At 44.1% G+C, this 22,369-nt stretch overlaps 1 protein-coding gene across 1 annotated transcript in view; it reads left to right on the top strand.

Moving 5' to 3' along the window:
• MCHR2 (melanin concentrating hormone receptor 2) overlaps nt 1-22,043 on the top strand; it is a 61,557-nt gene extending 39,514 nt beyond the window's left edge. Inside the window, exons 4-6 of the mRNA XM_090031412.1 lie at nt 15,348-15,542; nt 18,806-18,925; nt 21,177-22,043. Coding sequence (XP_089887538.1) covers nt 15,348-15,542; nt 18,806-18,925; nt 21,177-21,501 — 640 coding nt within the window. The 3' untranslated portion in view covers nt 21,502-22,043. The remainder of the gene's footprint in view (nt 1-15,347; nt 15,543-18,805; nt 18,926-21,176) is intronic.
• The last annotated feature ends 326 nt before the right edge of the window (nt 22,044-22,369 follow it).

Below are 22,369 nucleotides of genomic sequence, written 5' to 3'. Positions count from 1 at the left end.
CAGTTTCCTTTCTACAATTATTTATTCCAGGACTGACATGTCCTTCTGAGAAAAATTCTGGGTTGGGACACTAGCTAAGAGATTACCAGCACCCTGACATGAGCGAACCAGAACTTCAGGGTCAGCTGTTTGGCACCCACCACACTTCAGCAATCAAGGGGGAACTTTGTAGTTTTCTGGCCTTTAGGATACTTGATGGCCATCCAGTCTGACATGACATTTTAGAACGATGTCCATCTTGTACATTGTGCTGGCTGCTGGGGCTTACTGGAGATGGAGATGGGAGCCATGCCCATTTTTCTTTATTCAAACCCTAAAGTAAGGGTAATCCTCAGATGAGCACTCAGATCATTTTTAAGTCATCTTTGAACCATCAAAGCAACCTACAGCAAAATGCCCAGGGCTGAGAAAACACTGCAGGATGTTCAATCTTCCTCAAAGGACATACACTATGGCAGAAGCAAGAGAGGAGCAGGAGGTACAGTAATGGAGACAAACAAGGATAAGTAGAGGAGAGAAATCATGCTTTCCCAAGGAGCTGTCTCATTAGAAATAAGGGATACTACAAGTGGGCAGAGTTGTAGGAAAAAATCTTTGTTAAACATGCTAAAATTCCAGCATGCTCTGTTGTGTGAGGGGTAGCTGCCTTCTGGTTTGACTTCCTGAGTGCTTGGTACACATCCCTCCAGAAACCTCCCTTCCTCTTTCCAGTTCCCCTCCTCATCCTATAAGAAGGTTGTTTATTTTCTCTCTCTTCATACTCTGTTTTCCCTTTTAGAAGCACATCCCTCCTCTTCCTTGTCATGTGAATTGTATTTACACTAATTTAAAAAATGTAATCTACATTAATATTTATGTCGCCTCAGATTTTCATTCCTTGACCTAACTCTGTTCCAAGCAAGGTAACTGGCAAACTGGCAAATCTTCCTTTTACTAGAATGTGAGCAGGATGAGATCTATGCAATAAAAATCTCTATATATCAAATAATAAACTATGCACATTGAGTGCTAAACGAAAATAACAGAATCAATAACATTTTACTAGTGTTAACAGAACAGCATCTTGAAACTTCAGATGAGAGCTAGGTCTGATATTCTTCAGATCATCAAAGGTCAGTGGCAAAATTAATTCTTTCACTTTCACTCATCTCAGTGGATCTATTTCAGGGTAAGTAAATTAATTTTAATTGGGTAATTTTTTCTTTCTCAAAAGCCCTATTTGAAAATGTTTTATTTAACACACCAGAAAGAATAGGTCTGGCAGACCATGTAAATTCCTAACACTGAATTTAGAAATCAAAACGTAGTGTAATATTTCTAAAATGTCTTCAATGTCAGAAAGAAATGTACAGATAGATAAACATATAACTGCTACTTGTACCTCTATTTATGCAAAACACCCTTCTTGTTTTATATTTTTAGGATTCAGTATTATTTGTTAGTAAACTAACGGTGTTCCTAAAACTACAAGCATACTTAAATAGATGCCAAAATGTTTCAGTGAGTACTAGTCCATATTCTACTCTCACTTTCATCATCTTACCTTAGTGAAACACTACTAACTTCAACAGATTTACTCAAGATTTATGTCAGAATAAGTCAGATTGAAATCAGGCTATCAGTTTATAACACTCTTAGAAACAGTCTTGCGTCATATAGTTCAGGTCTATAGTTAATATAAACCTTTCATTCTCTTAGGTGTGCAACAGAGCTTTCACACAAGGTCATCTTAACATCTCTCTCAACAGATTAGAACATGCAGTCCATCCCTGTCTTTCCAACATAAGTCCATAAGCTTCACAAATGGTCTTTGTCAGATGATGGTCTTTGTGCATCTCCTCTTTCAGCACTGATGATTTGTGGCGTGTCCTGCTTATCACCCTATGTGACTCTTGAAGGAGGTAGGAACATCATGCAGAGCTATCTGGACATGATGTGGCAGCTAGTTACCATGGGATATGGCTTTCTGACCCTAAGAAAGCAGCTAGGCATCCACGCAGAGCCACCTATCATATCCTGCACCCACCAATTGTCCTGGACTGGGCCATTGACTTCCAAGTAGTCAATGAGGACAAGCCCACCCAGGATGCCATGGACGCCAGAGTCCTGTGGCACCACATCCAGATCATCAAGTTCCTGTTCTGGGCCTCTGCCATCAACAGCCACTTCAACTACTGCCTGAGCAGACACCACATGACTGTTGAGTGTGCCTTTAGCTGCCTCATGGTGCACTGGTGGGCTCTCAGCACTCACCTTGTGGTGGAGGAGGAAAACCTGCTGCAGCTCATCTTCATGCACCCTCCACAACATCTCTGAGACCAGGAAGACATCTTCTGTGAAGCCTGGGCAGAGGCAGCACAGCATACAGACCAGGCATGGCACAGAGCTTGCAGAGAGAGAGCCCCTACTGACATGGGGAGCAAAGGCCCTGTAGGGCAGCAGGGAGTCTGGATCCTTGAAGCCCTGGCCATTGGGAATCCATACAGCTCCTGTAGAACCAGAAGGTTTCATGTCCCTAAGTGCCCATGCCCTGGCACTGGGCAGTGGATCTCCTCCCATGGGCTCCTCTGACTGCATCCCAGGCAGCACAGCTGACAAGCCTGGCTACCTGGAGACCATTCCTTGGAGACCATTCCCAGGGGTGTGGGACAATGTAGAGTGAGAAAGAGACATGCTTACAATGTCCCAAATGCCAAACTTTTCTTGTTTTCAATAAATAAAACTTGTTGAACACTCCCTATGTCACAACTTAGTCCCTCTTCCCATTGACCCAAACTAGCAACCTTTAGAGGGAGATGGGGAAAGGAGCAGGGGCAGGGGTGGAGGAGATTTGTGAACAGGGAAGAATAACCAGGCAGTGTGTGGGCGGGGGAAGGAAGCAGTCAAGATGGGGAACAAGGAGGTGGTTTGGGTCAGGGGGGATACCACAAGGGCTGAACTCAACACAGAAACTTGTTGGAGGGGAGGCATGGGGAAGGGGACTGTAGACCTAGCAAGCTAATTCCCAGACTTGGGAGTGAAGACCAGGGACTTCTCTTCATAGGAGCTAGACAGGCGGGTGATCCCAAACCCACTGTCCTCCTGAGAGGACTGTGAGGCAGAGGCAGGATACAGGTGCAGGGCAGGGTGAGAAGAGTCTCTGAGGCAGAAGACATCACCATAGCAGGGGCTGTGGACTCCTGACCCTCCCTCACAGGACCTCCAGCCCCTTGCCCCCAGCCCCCTGCCCCCAGGACCCATTTTCCCTCTGTGGGGACCCTAACTCCACAACCCTCATTCATGCCTGGGGCCCATGTCACACAGCAAAACCAAGCCTGGGAGCTGCCCATCCCCACTGCAGCTGGGCACTCCCCCACTACAGGACCCAGGTCAGGAGAGGGGTCACAGGGAGTGGAAAATTTCCCCTATGGACTTCCCACTGGTAAGTGGACAAGCTGGGGCAGGCAGGCTCCAATGCCAACCACTGTCCCAGAGACAACCTGTCCCTCCTCCATCTCTGAGCACTCCTGCTGGCTGCTGGGACTCTCCTGGACCTGTGTGGGGGGGCCTATGTAATGGAGTGACTGCCAGGGGGCATGGATCAGCTTAGGGAGGAGGGCAGTGTCATGAATGGCCCTAGCCTTGGGCCCCAGAAACTCCAGTCCTGTTCCCCTCACCCACCACTGCCCACCAAAGCAGGCCCCATCAGGGGCCTTTCTGCTTCCCTGGGCTATGGGTCACTGGCTCCCTCATGCCACTTCTGTCCTAGGTCCCTCTCCCACTCCTCTAGCTCCCAGTCAAGGTGTAGTGGGGACCTTTCCCCACTGCCTGGCATCCCAGGGTCCCTCCCATGGGATTCTCATTTCTGTCACCCCAGGGGAGACTCCCTGGAATGGGGCATGACATCCCACTGGGGGCTGGCCAGCATCCTCTCCTGCAACCCCCAGCCAACGGGACTAGGGGCTCTCTGTGGAAGACAGATCTCTGGGGAACACCAGCCAATATGCCCTGCTCCTACTGCAGGACTTGATTGCCCAGGAGTTGTTCGACAGCTGGAGGGGAGCCATCTGTTTTGAAGCCACATAGGGGAAGCCAGGGCTGCTGTTCAATGTGAGAGTCCAGCTTGTGTGCTACCTGTGGCTGTGCTATGATAAGCTGACACCTTCAGACAAGTTTGTAATCGCCACAACTATTAAAACAATGCTGCGGTTCTGAACCCGTGACCTGATCTAGACAGAGGTTCTCCACACCTTGCTGCCTAAGAGGAGTCATGCTGTGCATCATCGGCTTTCCAGCACTATTCTTCTGCTTTGAATATACCAGGATAGGGTGGGCATGGAAGTTGCTTAATTTTCAGGGGAGGCAGTAGCATTGTCTGGGACCAGAATAAGGCTGTAACTATAGGGAGCTACATCATTGATGGGAGTTACACCATTTGGCTCCCAATCTAGCACCCTCCTCTCCTCTACCCCCCATGAGCTGGATCCAATGCTTACGGCACCTATTCCAGCCAGTCAAAGATGACACAGCATGCAGTGCCCACTCTGGCCAGAGTGGGACTCAAGCCACATGTGGTACCTGCTCTAGCCAGTATTAGGCCAGAGCACCATGTGCAGTGCAAGTCCCAGAGTGGGCATCACATGCTGTACAGTCCCAGGCAATCCAGAGCAGGTATTGGAACCAGCATGCAGGAGAAGGGCAGTTCCATGGTTCCCCTGCATGCCGGGGATCCAGGGCTTGTTTCAGCACTGTACTGCACATGGCAGTGCTGCCCTGCTTCAGTCAGTCTAAGGACTGGTGCTGCACATGACATATGCCCTGGACCAGCTAGAGCAGCAGCTCCTGCTGCTTATGTCCCATTTCAGCCAGAGCAGGTGCCACATGAGGTACAGTCCTGAACCAGCAGGAGCAAGTTCCACAAGCATACTCAGGTTGGGGGAGAGTCTGTGGGCCCGATCCAGGCTGTGTGGCCAGCCCCACAGGATTCATCTGGCCTGTGGACCAGTCCCATGGGCCAAATTAATTTGACAGCTTTGCTGTACAGCATCCTGACAGGTTGTATTCCTTACTTCCACATTGGAAACAACAGTCTCACATCCTACCTTCTGGACTGCCCGCAGGTATCACATCTTCTCGATGCCTGCCTCTCTGCATGTGCCTGGTTACCATCAGTAGTGCTTTCATCATTGATAAAGCACCTGGACATCTTGATTTTATTTCAGGTTTGCTACTTTTGATTTCATCAGCAGTGACATTTTAGTTCCCTTCTCTCTTTCATCAATGAGCTGCTCATTGAGGCTTCTTTTTCTCAGGGAGAAGGTACTGTTTCTCCCTGATCTGTGTTCTCTGTATAGCAATAGTATGGAACAGCATGATACTATCTTACTCTATCCCCCATATCTCTGTTTCTCTGCCTTTACACTTACAATAGTGTACAGCAGTAGTGTACAGCAGTACTCTACAGCCTTTCAAATCAGATCTCATTTGCAACCTGTATCTAATTTAAATGAGGCCACATCAGTATTTGAAGGTTATAATTTTGCCACCCTGCCTCCTGACACACATTATATTTAAGAAACAATGAACAGGTTAATTGTACCTTAAATAGTAACCTGGCCATGGGTACAAGTCAATTTAAGGTGTGATAATTCAGTAAATGAGCCACAAAGGTATTCCACATATAATATAAGACAATGTTGTATCACACCTCAAGTTGAATATGTGGCCAGTCAGGGGTGGCCCATGGCATATCTCGATACTCAGCAGAGTGTTAGGATCCCACATGGGGAGCCCCAGAGTCCAGGGTCCTGTCCCAGCAAAATGATCCTGAGGTCCCCATGAGCCAGGTCCTGTAAAAATCACATATGCCATCCAGCAAGACAGCATACATGGTTTCATAGGTCACAGCATATGGTGAGCTTGTCAGCACCTAGGTTTAAATTTGCTGGTGTTGAGGAACCCAGGAGCATAATCCCAGATTCCCACTGCACTGACAAGTAAGGCACAATAGAGATCTAAGCCATGATCCCAAAATCACATGTTTTACCAAGCACATGTGGCATGATAGAAGGTGTGATTTTTGGCATCACACCTTAGATCCCATTGCACTTTAAACTTAACATCTGTCAAAGGCCTCTGTCAGAATTGAATAAAAGAACATATTTTGTATAAGGGCAGAGTTAGATTCAGCTTCTTGTGATGGAAATGGTACATCTGGTTTCTAGTCAAGTACTCAGCCCAGAAAATCTTCTGGTGATTCTTCTGACTTTTGTGCTCTTTTGGATACTGGCAAATAAACTTCAGTTTTCAGCCTTTGTCCATAAAATAGACCTGCCCCAGTTTTAGAGATGGAGTAGGTTCTCTCCCCACCTAGCTCCCAAGGCTCAGTCTTGGGCAGACTTATTACTGCCTCTCTCCTTTTGCATGTCACGGCAGAATCTCAATTTAATAAGTTGAACTGCTTTGGAGAGTCCTGTTGTTTTAAAGCCCTTTAAAATTAGTTCTCCTTGCTGGGTTGCAGATAACAGATTTTTCACAGGGGTTTGGTTTTTAATTTATTTCCTGGTTTCCTAAAAAACATGTTCCACACCATTTTAATTTTTAAGCCTGCTGTCTCTCATTTGTATATAGTCATATCATTTAATTTTAGCTATGTCACAGTCTCTGATCTTCCATTTTTTCCACCTTTTTGCTGCAAGTGATTTTTGATTAATTTTATTTTTATGTTTTATTCAAACAACATATTATTTATTCTTCAGTTCTGACTCCAGTTGGTCCCAGAGAATCACAGATTTTGTAAATTGCTCAGTTCTTCCCCTGATATAAAAATCCATACATCTACATACATGAAAGTCCTCTGTGTTTCTCTCAGCCAGAGTGCTTGTAAACAGATCTTCATTGGCAGCTTTTCCTGGAGCAGTCCACAGATCTCTCTTCTGAATGCTTATCTTTGAGCTGTTGTCCACATTATAAAGTTATATCAGCAGAGATATTTCAGGTGTGAAAATCTCTCACCCCATAGCTGATGTACCCCTGAAAGCAGAACTCAAATCTGCCAGCCAACAGGGCCTTGGATGTCCAGGGAAGCCAGCTTCCCTTTGGCAGCAAAAGACACCCTTTTGCCAGCAAAGCTGTCATACACTGGGCAGCTGACCTTCTTACGGCTGCCACCATAGATAAAAAAGCATAAACCCCCAGGGCATAGATGTAGCTAAGGAAAGTCAGATCACTGCAATTCACTGTTTTCTGGCTGCTCAAATGATAAGCTCTCAGATGATATTAAACTTAATATCAAAAGAAGAATGAAAGAAGGAAAGGAACTCCTTGCACAAGCTCCATTACTGCAGTCCTTTCAGTGCCTAACTGTACAGAAGCACCCTCCCACACTTCAAGTGTATTTTCATGACTTCTTCAGCAGACTTTCAATCCTTAAAGGGACAGGAGCAGGTAAATATAGCCCTGATATTTTCTTATGACTAAGTACATAAAGTCAAAAAGCGTGAGGCTGAATTGATTCAATCTTCATGGATTAGTATAAGTTGTATAGATTGAACCAATTAGCAAGCAAACAGCCATTCACTTTTGATTCCAGAAATGCAGCCACATGCCTGCAGTGGCCAAAGCCAGAAGTTGGAAAACACTATAGAATGCCTCCCTGCTTGGCTGCAGCAGACAGCTTAGTCCAAGGCTAACCAGCCCATCCTCTGGGGGGGGCGGGGGGAGAGGTTGCAAGAGAGGTACAAAGCATCCTGGGATACTGGGGGACTGTGAGTTAACTTGAATCTGGAGGAGATCTGGACCAAAAGTTAAATAAACTTATTTAACCTAAATCAGTTAAGTCTGATACTACATCCTTCCAGGTTTATCTTAAACTGGTTTTGGCCATTTTGAAAGCAATTTATGTGCACTGAACTTCTGTTGTGTTACAGATTTGAACTGGTTTATCTGAGTGCTTATACTGGCTTATGTATAATTTCTGTCTCTAGCATATAAATGCTATACTAGCCATTAACTGAACTGCTGCCCATATTTTTTACATTACTGGCAATTTTCCTTGTTTTCAGAAAAAGTATGTATTTCCTGAAAACAAGGAAAATTACATATGTGTATTTATGTGTGTAAGTTTATGTAATAAATCATTTAATAAACTCACAGATCAAGTTATAATTTCCTTTCCCGTCATGATTATTAGACACAGAGCTGTACCAAGTGGACTACTAATATCTGGCTTCTTAATTAGCAGCTGATTCCCCTTTTGGTATATTCTTACAATAGGAAACTGAACTAATGTGGTAATTAATGTGGATTGTCTCTGACCTCCTTTCACTGATCTTGCTTTGTGATTTAAAGGTCAGCTAAGCATCCTATAAATTGGTCCATTACCAAATTACCCTGGAAGTCCTCTCTGGATGTTCTTTCCAGTAGTATGATTCTGTTTATGTATGCCGGCAACACAGGTCCTCTCAGGTCTTTTGCCAGTTCAGATGAGGTTTCTTTTTCTCTATCTCCTTCTAACTCTTAACTGTGCCATAACCAGCTCAGATGGATAGCTCAGATGGACAGTTGGCTCAGATGCACAGCCAGTGCAGGGGGATGGCTGTCAAGGATTTATACAAGGTCTGGATAACTCAGTCTTTTCTCTGGGGTAAATTCTGCAGCACCATCAGAGCTTGGCTGCCGAAGCTGGCTCGCAGCAACTTCATATTCTGTCCATCCTCTTATTCATTTGAACTGCATTGAACTAAACCAAATAACCTTTCCAGGGGAATTTCCTCATGTTATCTGACCTTAAACAGCTCATCTGCCCTCCTCTGAGTTGCAAACTGGGGAAAATACTGTTGTACATAGCAGGTCTTAATGAGTTCCTCCAACTGGTCCTCTTCTGTATTGAGGCAGCTATGATCTGTAACCATTTGATTTCCTTCTGGAGCTATATTTTTCACTTCTTAAGGTTTTGCTGCAACTCAACACACACACTGCAGCTAACAAGTCTAATAAGTCCCAGTCAATGGCAGGCAGTTTGCTGGTCACCTCTTCAATCCATCATAACATTCTACAGGTGTCCAGACATTTTATAGTTGCTTCTGCCTGCAGGTCATGTACATCATTTTTGAGAAACCTCCTGATATTAATTTGATTTTATTAGCAAAGTCTTAGGTCTTGTGTTAAATTCTTATGACCATAAGTTCTGTGCACATCTGAGTTCTTTGCACATCTACATTTTCTGTTCTCTTTTTATGTTCTCTCTATGCACACAGCAGCAAGGAGAAAATCCACATTTTTCCATGGTGAATGGAAAATGGATCCCTGCACATAATACTGGGACCATTGATGAGTGCGCCAAAGGGAATCCAGGATAGAAACTGTCCTGGAGTCATTCATCCCTGGACTAGGGCTTGATATTGAAGTTTCAGGACTGTCACACCCAATTAGGGATGGATGGTTGCCCTATACCAGAAACAGAGTGACCCTTGAATGAGTATGTAGGATTCATTTCTTTATATGCAGCCATGGATGCACATAGTTTGAGCCAGAATTTCCCACTGATCTCTGGCTCCTTTGGTGCCTGCCACTTCAAGGGCTGGAACAGTCAGGGCAGCCAGCAGGTGCAGACCAGCACTGATGAGGTGGTCACATGACTGCAGGAGGGCCTTGTGATAGGAGGAGGGGGCTGAACAGCCTTCATTTTAACTCAGGCCCTCAGGGCTGAGCTAGTGGTGTGCTGCAAGGAGCCAGAAGAACACCACCCAGCCAGAGTGGCTGCTTGTGACATCTTGGAAGTACAGAGAAGGAGCTGTGGGGATAGAGGGGGGTCCTGGTCCTGGAGCATGACCAAAAACTACACCTTGCTGGAGTAGATGGTGTAGTGGGTTCACCCATGGTGGGGTGGTCCCCATAAAATGCCATGCCAGTTCCCTCCCCAGTGAAAGGTAAGTTGTGCCTTATAGCCCCAGCCCCCACAACCTGATGGGTGACCCAGAGTAGGGACAGGAAGAGTGGGGCCAGGCATGTCTCTGGACACCTGAGGCCATGGGGTGTAAGCCCCTGGGACCTCAGTGCAGGGGGTCCAAAGAGTGACCCAAGCAAGGGGGCAAAGGAGTCAAGTGAAGTTAGGCTGCACAGAGTAGGCTATCAGGGTGATCTGAAGGGCTGCACAATTTGGTGCATAGTAGGGTTGCAGGGGTGACTTGAAGGGCTGAACGGGGCATGCAGAGTAGGGCCACAAGGGAGACCTGAAGGACTGCATATAGGACAGCCCCACAGGTAGTTAGCTGAGTGAGCTCCAGTGAAGGGGGGCATGAGTGTGAGCCTCAGTGAGGGAGGCAGAGGAGTTGAGACCCCAGTAAGCCCTTAGACATTTTGAAACTGGGTTTGAGACAGAGTAATAGAAATTTGGATGCCATCTGAAAGGCATGGAACACAGTATAGGGAAGGCTGGAGCCATGTATATCACCCTATGCAATGGGGGATTAAATGGGCAGCCTCCTGTAGTACTCAATCAGTATTTGTAAACAGCAAGATGGGGCAGGTGAATGAGTGCAGACTGCCCTAGACAGGTGGACAGACCACTACGTTGACCAGCCATGAGCTTGCCTAATTAGCTCTGCAGTAAACAGCTCGATGTCTATATGTGCAGTGCTATTAGGACAGAATAAACTAACTCTGCTGCAGGTTAGTAGTTATAAATAAAAGTGTTTATCCTGCAGCCGTGTTTTTTATTTTGCAGCAATGTACATATACATGCTGATGAGGCTGGCTGGGGCAGAAGGATGCTTCAGTGCTGGGGCTGCCTGCCAGCTAGCCCCACACTGGAACACCTTGCAACACTATTGCCCCAGCCAGCCTCTCCACAACATAGTGAGCTGGGTTGGAGCAGCCCTGGGCTGACAAGCTGACCCCCTGGATCCCTGCTGCTCTGACCCAGCCCAACTTGCCACTTTCAAACACAGTGCCTATGACCAATAAACTCTGATGCAATATGTGCCAGAGTATATTGCTGCACATTAACTGCACTTGTAGATGTGCCCAGGAGCAAATTTTTATCATCACATTTTCCCCAATTACGACATTTAAGCTACTGACACTTTATTATATCATTTAAACCTAGCAGCTCTAACCAGGATTTTTCCAGTCCCACTTTTGTGAGAATTGACTTTCTTCAAGTTAACATACAGAAATCCTATGACTTGCTTTTTATCAGCAAAAGAGTATTATTGTTATGAAACTAAACTCTGTGCAACTATGCCTTAGTCTTATGTTATCCTGATATTTTAATTTTTAATATATCTATTTTGGAATTTTATTCTTTCACCCATCACCATAATATCTGAAAACATTCCAAGGAAAATCAATAGTAATAGAAGAGTCTTTAGTGGTCTTAATAGAATATCTGTCTATTCTTTCATTTTGAGATAAAAATCTCTTTATAGCTTATGGCTTCTGCTTGTTTCTCTTCCTTTGGCTGATTTGATATGTCGGTTATAAGAAATTAAATCTTCTAATGTCATATTTTATGTGGACACCTCAGGCCTAATAGGGATAGATGGCAGGGAGAGAAAATAGTGTTTTTTCCCCTTTTACTTAAAAGTAAAATCCACAACCTGAGATTTTACCTAGTCCCATTTTTTCAACCTGTTAGTCTGAAGATAGGATCTGGAACACTTTTCTCCTATGGAAGCAAATCAGCAGAGTGGATTTCAAGCAATTTTTCTCAATTTCCAAGGTACCGATGGAGTTTGGTACCATGTTTATTTTTCCCCCTGATAATAAGATGTTAATATGCTTTTTAGTTTTGGGAAGCTCAGATCACCTCCCCCCCACCCCTTCCCCTCCACCAAATTGCACCTGAATTTAGTCCTGAGCATACTGCCCTGATTACTGTTTCCTTTATCTCTTTATCATCGTATACTTCTGAATTATATGCTTTCTGATGCCCACTTTAATTTTGATAAACCTAATTGCTTAGGTTTAACCTGTCTTTTACTGCTGCCTAATTCTGTCACTAGACTCTTAGGGCCAGATTCTTTTCTACCTATTAGGTACATAGTCAACTAGGCACCTAAATGAAATTCTGTTCCACCCTACTTGAGTCCCTGAACAACATTTAATGCAAAAAATCTTCTTTTCAGATCTCCCTCCTCTTCTCTGCTTTTCTTGTGGCTGGAGGTTAAGAAGATGGTGGGTTAAAATAGATATGTTAATCTATTAATATTATAACAGAGGAGGAATCCACAGCATATATACAGGCTGGGGAGTTCCCCTCTTGAAAGCACAGAGGCAGAACAGGATTTTGGAGTCATTATTGACTCCAAGATGAACATGAGCTGCCAATGCCAGACCACAGCCATCAAGGTCAGCCATATCTTGTCATGCATCCAAAGATGCATCTCAAGTTGGTCCAGAGAGGTCATACTCCCCCTCTATGAGACTTTGGTCAGGCAGGTGTTGAGATAAGGTACTGGGCGCCGCACTTTAAAAAGGATGTGGCCAGCCTGGAGAGGGTTCAGAGGAGGGCCATCCCTTTGGTGAGAGGGCAACAGGACAGGCCCTATGAGGAGAGACTGAGGGACCTGAACCTGTTCAGCCTCAGCAAGAGGAGGCTGAGGGGGGACCTGGTGGCTGCCTACAAACTCATCAGGGGAGATCAACAGAAAATAAGAGGTAGAACCCTTTTCTCCCCAGCACCATCTAGGGTGACAAGGAACACTGGTAATAAGCTGATGGAGAACAGGTTTAGGTTAGAGAATCAGAAGTCAATATTTTACAGTTAGGGTGGCCAAAATCTGGAACCAACTTCCCAGGGAAGTCGTCCTCGCCCCTACCTTGGGCAAATTCAAGAGGAGGTTGGATAATCACCTGTCTGGGGTCTTGTGAACCCAGCATTCATTCCTGCCTGTGGCAGGGGTTCAGGCTAGATGATCTGTTCAGGCCCCTCCTGTAGTAGTTCACTACTAGCTGCTCCACTGGCAGATGGGGCAGGGGGATAAGATCTGCCCATAACCTAGATAGTTCCTACCTTTCACTCCATGATCACAGGGTGGGGCCTGAAGAGCCTGTTCCCCACTCAGCTCCACAAGCATAGAGCTGGGTGGGGAACAAGATGGGGAACCTATTCCCTGCTCAGCTCTGCATGCATAGAACTGGATGGGGAACAAGCTTCCAGCTTCACAACTGAAAGGCCCAGGCTGGGAGATCCTTATCTCTCAACCTAAACACTGCAAACATGGAGCTGGTGCTGGGAGATAAGGATCTGATAGCAATCTCAAAGAGTGTGAGGCTTGGAACTGCCAGCTGCTGGGGCAGGAGGATGTAGTCCCTGCCTGGGCTCTGGTGGTGGAGCCTGCCCCAGCAGCAGGCAGGTCCTGGGGGCAGGAAGCAATCTCCCGCCTCCTGGTGGCTGGCTGACTGGAAGCAGATTTGCTCCTGGTCTGGCATCTACACAAGCATTACTGCACAGTAGCTACTCATGAGTAAATTTGCTTCTTGCATTTGCAGGTACCAAATTTACTCACTATTAGCAAGGTTCACTGAGCAGTAAGTATGTGCATGTGTAGACACATATGCTTACTGCACAGCAAACTATGCTACTTTGTGTCTTGCGTAGATGCACCCACAGAAATGTAGAACTTAGCCTTAGGCAGGCAGGGTTCTTTGAGTAGATGTGATGTCTTTTATTAGACCAACTTAGTAGTTGGAAGAAAGTTCTTAGCAAGCTTTCAGGTGCAATTATCCTTCTTCAGACATATGAAGTCTTTGTTGTTCTGAGGTGCCAAGGAATGAGAGAAGCTAAAAGTGTGACAGGATGTCAGTGAAAATGTAAATAGGTATAAATTAGGAAAATAAAAGTTGGAGCAGGGAAGGCAGGGTGGGGTGTAAAAAGCCAAAGGTGAATAAGGGAGACTCTACAGTAAAGAGACTGTCTATAAAAAAAAAAAGAAATAGCTGGAAATTAGGAAGCCAAAGGGAAGATATGGAAGGGAGGTAAAAAAGGGACAGGGGAGAAAGTGTAAGAGGTCAGGTCTGGCAGGTACCTGGCGAATCAGATGTCAGGCAGGTTGTAATGTGTCATAAATCCAATGTCTATATTGAGTCCATGATTATTTGTATGCAGTAGATTCATGAAGTGAAGTTCATGGGCTCATCTACAAAAGGTGTTCTGTAAATTCCCTTTGAGGATTAGAACTGAGAGATTGGAAAGAATGATAGTCTTGTGAGAAGTGTGCTCCCACAGATAGCTGGGTATTCTTGTCTTTAATAGATTTTCAGTATGTGTTCATTCTGGTGTGCAGTTGTTGTTTGGTTTCTCCTACATATTTTCTTGTCAAGGCATTTGGTGCACTGAATGAGATATAAAACATTTCTGGAGGTGCAAGTGCAAGATCCAGGAATGGTGGTGGTTTTGTTGTGGGGTGTAGTTATTGTGGGTGTGGTAGAGATGTGTTGGCAGATTTTGCATTTCTTGTCCTTAACCTTACATTTTTCACCAACAAAATGGAATTTCCCTGCACATTACAATGCATTCTCCACAAAACAAAACATTTATATGTGAACCAAGCTGCCATGCTATTAATAGACTGTACATAACTGGAATTAAAAAAGGATGTCAAATTCAATACACTTTAATGCCCATCACACAGATACCCCTGGTGATATTCCTAGAAAAAAAGAATTTAAAGTCAGATTTGTGGCTATATGAATTGTTGTATTTAATTTGAAGCTTTTCAGTTAATGGATTACCAACTTTAATCTACTTTGAGCTGATATAGAAAAGTTACCTTTAACATTTTACAGCATACACAGGTCATGAAATTGCATTTGAATTTGATAAAACTATAGATAACTGAAGGTTACTTTTTGGTCTGTAAACCCTGAAATGTTCTGATCCTATTTCATTGGCCATATTGATAGTAGATGCCTTAACATTCTATAAACAACTAGCTTAACAAATCTATCATTCAGATATGCCACGGCATCTTTTAATTTTGTTGCAAAATAATGGGTCAGTGATGAAATTTCCAATGCCTTCCAAGAAATTTCCAATGCCTTCCAAGAACCCAATCAAGGTTTTTGTCTTTGCTAACTCCTTATACAGATGACTTCTGAAATCTACTTCCTTCAGATCCACAGCTTATGAAAAAGCTTTGTAAGAGCTATTAAAGGACTTTGGGGGAAAAGCCTAAATCATAACTGCCCTTGTGGGTTCGTAAAAGCACTACTTGAATAAAAGACTCAGAGAATGTTTTCCTCCTGTGTGTAACAACTGACAACTTTTGAAATGCAGCTTTGGTTGGTTATTTTATTTATTCATGATTTTAGGAACCACAACATGAGGATTCTCCATAATTTTGTTCTTTTATCTGTTTTTATAGATACTTGGCTCTTGTCCAACCATTTCGCCTCACCCACCTGAGAACAATATCTAAGACCATTCAAGTCAATTTATGCCTTTGGATAGCTTCTCTTATTCTGGTATTTCCTGCGTGGGTCTACACAAAAGTAATCAAATTCAAAGATGGTTTGGAAAGTTGTGCTTTTGATTTAACATCACCTGACCACGTACTTTGGTAAGATTTTAAAATGCTCCAGATAGTCCCCTCGTGTAAGTTAGGGTGATACTGGGCACATCTACACCAGATGCTATGGCAATGTAGCTTGTTGCTACAGCGATATAGCATCAGCAGGCACTAGCTGTGATGCCACAGCTGCTGTGGAGTAGGGTCGAAAACTGCGTGGGTACTGCACAATCAGGGGCACATATAGATGTGCCCACTGTTGATTTCAGTTCTGATTTATATCCTTTGAAGGTCTGGCCCAGTTTGTCTGCAGCATTACTATCCCCTGACAAGAGTGAAAGCATGAGGTAAACTTTGGTCTTTTACTTAGCTTTTCAGGACACCATGACTTCTAAAGCACACTTGGATTTTATAATTACTATATATGTCTTCAGCACTATGGAATTCAGTGGAGCTGAACATGAGCTGAAGGCTTGACCTCATGTACTTATCCTCTGGTTGGAACTAGGCAACTGTTTTTTTCTACAGACGTGCCCCATGATCACTAACCACACTCTGCTAGTTTGAGAATATAGGTGATGAAAAAATAATAGCCTGTACTCTTCAAAATACATACCTGATCCTCCCAGGTTTGGGAGCCCAGTCTATAGGTTCCTGTCTCATTTGTGGAACTGGAACACGCTAGATGAATTACAACTAGGCAGGAACATAAAAATAAGAAACGCTATTTCTTAACAGAGAAAGAAAGAGAACTGATCAAACCAGGAAGACAAATATTCATTGCTTCAGTCTTCACAAAAAAAACCAAAAATTGGGGGTTGTTAATTGTGAGCAATTAATTATATTAATAAGCAAGAGGTTTGAAGCACAAATCAGAATAGATAAAATGCAGCTAAAGAATACTTCAGTAACTTCGATGTATTCAGGTTGCTAGGACCTGATAGAATTCACTTTAAATTATTCAGGGAACTAACCAAGGACTTGTTAGTGATTATCTATGTGAACTCAAAAAGGTAAGGTCCCAGAGGAATGGAGATGGACAGAAATGGTACCTATTTTTAAGGAGGGGGGAAAGGAGAAACTACTGAATTACAGACCCACCAACCTAACTTAAACAGCCGGACAGATATTAAGTAGATTGAACAATCACATTTGTAAGCAGCGTGGGTGTGTTTACACCACAGTAGTGGCATATCCCAGTTGGAGTAGCCTCAAGTATGCCTCATTTAAAGCTCCTGCCCATTATTCCAAACTCAGAAATACACCACTGAGGACTTTCCAGAATCATCCCAGTAGCAGCACTCAAGTACGGCAGATATTGATAGCTTGACAGCAGCTGCAGAAGACGACCCCAGAGCATCTTCACTGATGTATTTTTTTAGTTTGGAGTGCGTGTGTATTAGCAGATACGTAGGGTATGGTTGGGCTGTCCTCTCTGGGATACATCACAGCCACAGTATAGGCTTACCCTTAGAAGATAATAATGTGATATAGCCATCCTAAATTTTTCAAGAACAAATCGTGTTAAAAGAATCTAACGTCCTTCTTTGACTGGTTAGCTGATCCATTGGATAAGGATGAATCAGGAGATGTGATCTATCTTGACTTCAGTCCCACATAACCAAACTTGGTCATTCTGAGAGATCATATCAAGCAAGGTCCAGCAGGGTTCTGTTCAGGAATCATTTTCCTTATTACTGGATGATGGAGAGTATACTTATCAAAGTTGCTGATGAATCCAAGGTGGGAGTGGTTACCAGAATTTTAAAGGATAGAATTAAAATTTAAAATAATCTTGCTAAGTTGGATAAATGGTCTGAAATCAATAAAACAAAACTGAAATAGAAAAAAATGCAATTATACCTTGATAATAACAAATAAGTAGGTAGGCAAGGGAATGTCAAAAAAAAAACAAAAACAATCTGTTAGTTACAGTGGACCACAAAATGAACATGATCAACAGCATACTGCCATTTCCAGAAAATATGGAGCATATTAGAAAGAAGGTAATTATTTCATTCTATTTAGGACCGCTTAGTCCTCATACAGAAGGGGTCAGCAGCTTTTTGCAGCAGGGTGCCACTATAACACAGTTTATCTCCGAGCACAGGCCTCTGCCAACCCAGCCCATGCTGCTGCCTCTATTCTGCGGCCACAGCCACAATCGTTATTTTCCTCCCCACGGTGTTAATGTCACTGCTTCTACCCATGGCTCAGTTGCTTCATGTGCCAAGTCCCCCCACTGCAGAAATACCACCAACCCCCTACCCCTACTAGATAAAATGGCTCCAACGGCCAGATCCAGCCTGTGGGCCATAGTTTGGGTCCCAAACTCTAAGGAAGTTGTAAGCAAATGAAAGAATCCAAAAGAAAAAAAGCAAATACTATCAAATGTTTAAAATATGAGGCCTCTGAAGGGGCTTAATTTTATTTTCACTAGAAAAGAAACGACTTGGAGGGAAGGGAGGCATGACAACAGTCTCCAAACATTTAATAGGCTTTAAGAGGGTAGCAATTAGTGGCCCTTGATGCAGAGCAAGAAGTAATTGGCTTACTTTGCAGACAGAGATTTTGGTTCAGTATTCGGAAAGACCTCTTAACTATAAGGATTGAAATGCAAGGGAAATAGGCTGCCTAAGAGGGCTGTGGAATTCCTTTCATTGGAGGTTTTTAAGAATGTTACACAAATATCTATCAATAATGTCTGCTTAATCATGCCTCAAAGTGGGATTGAACCTGATTATCTCTTGAGGTCCCTTCCAGCCCTACCGTCCTATTGATCTTATGAATTGTCTATGGAATATATTATTAAAGATCAGGATTTTCAGACCTGCCTCTCAGTTTAAGGTGATAGCTTTTGTGGTAATAATAATGGTAGAAGTAGTAGTAATAATAGAACTTGGTGGGAATTTTATCATTGCCAATCACCAGACTGTTAAATCAATAGTAAATACTTTTGAAAAAAAATTCTCTTTATTTTACTCAGTTTATAACTATCTGTTCTCAGTTCATTCAGAATTATGCGCAAAGTATATGACCTGTAAATATACATTTTGTGTTTTATTTTATAAATATGTTCTGATCAAACTTTTCAGAAGCCTCTAAATTTGCATGCCTACTTTTGAGAGCCTAGCTGAAGCAACTTTTGAGTTTATTTTGAAAAATGCTGAACACTGTCAGCTCCCATTGATTTCATTTATAGCTCTGGGTATGTAATTCCTAATGGGAATAAACATATTTATTCATATTCATAAGATAATCATAACATATAAGATATATGTGTAACCACACTGTCTCTTCTGTCTGTTTTATAGGTACACACTTTATTTCACTATAACAACTTTCTTTTTTCCTTTACCACTGATATTCGTTTGCTACATTCTAATTTTGTGTTACACATGGGAAATGTATCAGCAAAACAAGAAAGCAGGATGGTAAAGTATCATTCAAAGTATTTCATAATTCAGCTTCATGATCAGTGATAGAAAGACTGGGTCAATGGGTCAAAGCTTAGATTCACACAAGGGCAGAGGCACTGTAAAGCCAAACTCCACTGAGCCACAGCACCCTAGGGGACTCTGGGGGGTCTAGGGGGATCCTTTCAAGGGTGCCTCAGATTGCCATGCAATGTTAGCACTCTTAAGTGTGCAAACAGAATTCACAAAATAAACCCAGAGATTTCAAAAGGGAATCCATAGCACTAAAAGCATCCTGATCTGTTGTGGTCTTTCTAAGTGATTTGCAACATAAGAATTGTTCTATTATTTGGCTCACCACATTCTGACTGTAAAATCCATCCGACTGGATGGCCTGGTGGCAATGTGGTGAGGCTACTTGTAGCGGGGTAACTCCTATAAAATGCCACAATGTTGCAACCTTACAAATAAGGCAAATGTAAGGCACCTCAGAACCCTAGCTCCCACAGCCTTGTGCGTACTGGCAGTTCTTATCTGTTGGTCTCTGGAAGAAGCTACAACCATTGAGGCACTGAATATCCCGACTCAGTCTGGCCTTTGGATTCTGTATCAATCTAAAAGGGTAATGGTAGGTCTTGGGCAGCCTCTACTCCTCCATACTCTTGCCTAGGCATATGTGTCAAAGGTCTTGGTGTGATAGTCACAGGACTCTTTACAGGCAGATTTATCAGGCACCAGACTAGACCTCTTACACGTATACCATGATACAGAGGATCTGCAGCTGCCTACTATAATCTGACCCAAACAAATTGTCATCACATTAGTGTATAGAAAACTCCACAATTTCTCTGCACCATTAGGATCAAAGAATCTTTAGGATCAAATGTAACCCTGACAATTAATGCCCACTGAAATAAAAATTAAGTTACAGGTTTCCCTCGATTTATGCGGTAGATGTGTTCCCAGAGGACAGCGCATAAATTGAATTCACATAAAGCAAACCCAGTTTACAGTGGAACAGAGAGGGATGCATTCCCATGGTGGTGAGGGAGGGAGGGAGTGAGGCTGGGACTAGGGAAGGGGCGGGGTGAGGTGCGCAGGGCAGCTCAGCGGCTGCAAGCAGGCAGCGTCTGGCACTCCCGGGACTGCAGCAGGGGCAGCACTGTGCTCTTCCTGGCAGTCAGGGCAGGTGGCAGCCCCACTCACCCCACTTCTCCCCACTCACCCCACAGCTCCACTTCTCCTCACTCCCCGCAGCCCCTGCTGCAGCAGCCCCAAGAGTGGCTGACGCCAGCTGCCTGCAGCCAGTGAGTTGCACCATGTTCCAAACCTCCTGGGGCTCCGATTCCCCTGGGCATCATGCCCCAAATTCCCCCGGCACAGCGCAGCCCAGAGGCTGCAAGCCGATTGCGTCCACCACTCCTGGGACTGCAGCAGGGGCAGGTGGCAGCCTACAGCAGGACAAGAACAGGCTGAGGCCAGCAGCTGCTGCAGGCTGGGGCTCTTCCCAGTGCTCAGTGGCAGTGCTGGGGGGGTGGGCTACAGTGAATTTTGGGGTGGCAGCAGCCCCAGTCCCATTGCCGTGACCCAACCTGAACACTGGGCAGAACCCAGTGCCACTGCCGGCCCCAGTCTGCAGTGGCCACTGGCCCCAGCCTGCTCTCATCCTGCTGCAAGCTGCCACCCACCCCTTCTCCAGCCCCAGGAACAGCAGATGCCGCCTGCTTGCAGCTGCTGGGCTGTGCTGCGCTGGTGGGTTCGGTGCCCGGTGCCCTGGGGGAAGCAGAGCCCCGGGGGGTTCAGGGCATGGTGCAGCCCAGCAGCTACAGGTAGCTGGCTTCGTCTACTCCCGGGGCTACTGGAGCATGGGCTGGGGTAAGTGGAGCCCTGGCCCAATGGCCCTTTCCACTCACCTTACTCCTTTCCCTTCCCCTCACCAATCCCTCCACTCGTGGCCCTGCCCCCTCCCATCACAAACTCACAGATTTACCTGCTTCGGGGAGGGGCAGCATGCTTATGCTGATCACATAAGAGAGAATTTACCTCACATATAACAAATTTCGGGCATATAGAGGGTCATCGTATACGAGTGAATTTGCATAAATAGAACTTGCATAAATCAAGGGAAACTTGTACTGTTCTTTGTCCCTGCTTATATCCCAAATGTATTTAACCTATGGTACTTGCTTTTCACTGATCTGCATTTCCCTTTCCATTATTTTCAACACTTGATATTTTACAGTTAGCGCAGTTCATGTTTGTGTTGCAGTTACAACACCGGTATCCCAAGACAAAGGGTCATGAGACTAACCAGGATGGTGCTTGTGCTGGTGGGCATGTTCGTTGTAAGTGCTGCCCCATACCATGTGATACAGCTTGTGAATCTGCGCATCTCTCAGCCAACACTGGCATTCTATATGAGCTATTACTCTGCAATCTGCCTTAGCTATGCCAGCAGCAGTATTAACCCTTTCCTTTACATACTGCTTAGTGGGAACTTCCAGAAACGTCTGTCTCAGTCCACAAGCATCAAAGTCAAGATGACAGAACGGGAAGTAAATAATATTGAAAACACAATGAAGTCAAGCTTTTAGAAGATTATATTTCTTGGAGAATAATGTCTTACCTATATGTTTGTTCCAGTGGTTAAACTAGAGTTGGCCTGATTCCCTTCTCATTTACATTGATGTCATTCAGTATGTTACATCAGCTGCACCAGTGTGAAGCTAGTGCAAGAGGGAAATCAGATTTATCATTTGGATGATTAGAGAACATGCCGAAAGACTTTGTTCAAAAGCATTTTTGTCATTGTATAGTTGTCTTCTAATTATGAATAAAACATGGACCAAAAGGCCAAAATGGATTGTTAAAAATATGCAGTTCACAGGATAGAAGGTCTCTGCCTGATATGTTCAGATATGCATTCAATACCCATCATTGTATGCAAGGTAATGGAAACAAGGAGTCAGTGAAAAAAAAAACAAGCAAAAAAAATCAACTACCTGTGAGCCAGAAGTTGATTTTAGCAGCCATCAATACATGCAGCATACATATAGCAGTCTGCTTTGGTGCTCACTCTCACTGTTATAACAGTCTACAAGATGGAAAAGGCAAAGAAGGAAAGGAACTTTTTGGAGGGGGAAGATGCTTATAAAAATATGCCTTTGTACATGTGCTTGCAAATGATAGACTGAATGGACTAATATTTATAGTTAATGTACAGTTTGTTTCATTGGAAAATATTAAAACTTTGTTATGACAAAGAGCTATGTGTTCCAAGGATTAAGCATTGTTTTTTCTTTCCAAAATTACTACTTACAAGAAAGCGCTAAAAAGATTCCTCACTTTCTAAAGCATAGTCCTGCTCCAACTAGATGAATACCTAGCTTAATAGATCAATGGCATGACACTCATCCACTTCAATGGAGACAGGGCACACATTTGCAAGGGTTGCCAGCATTT

The sequence above is a fragment of the Crocodylus siamensis genome, chromosome 1, assembly GCF_052110815.1.
Source record: "Crocodylus siamensis isolate JL-2025a chromosome 1, ASM5211081v1, whole genome shotgun sequence".
NCBI lineage: Eukaryota > Metazoa > Chordata > Crocodylia > Crocodylidae > Crocodylus > Crocodylus siamensis.
The sequence above is the reverse complement of the archived record's forward strand: the minus strand, read 5'-3'. Positions and strand labels throughout refer to the sequence as shown.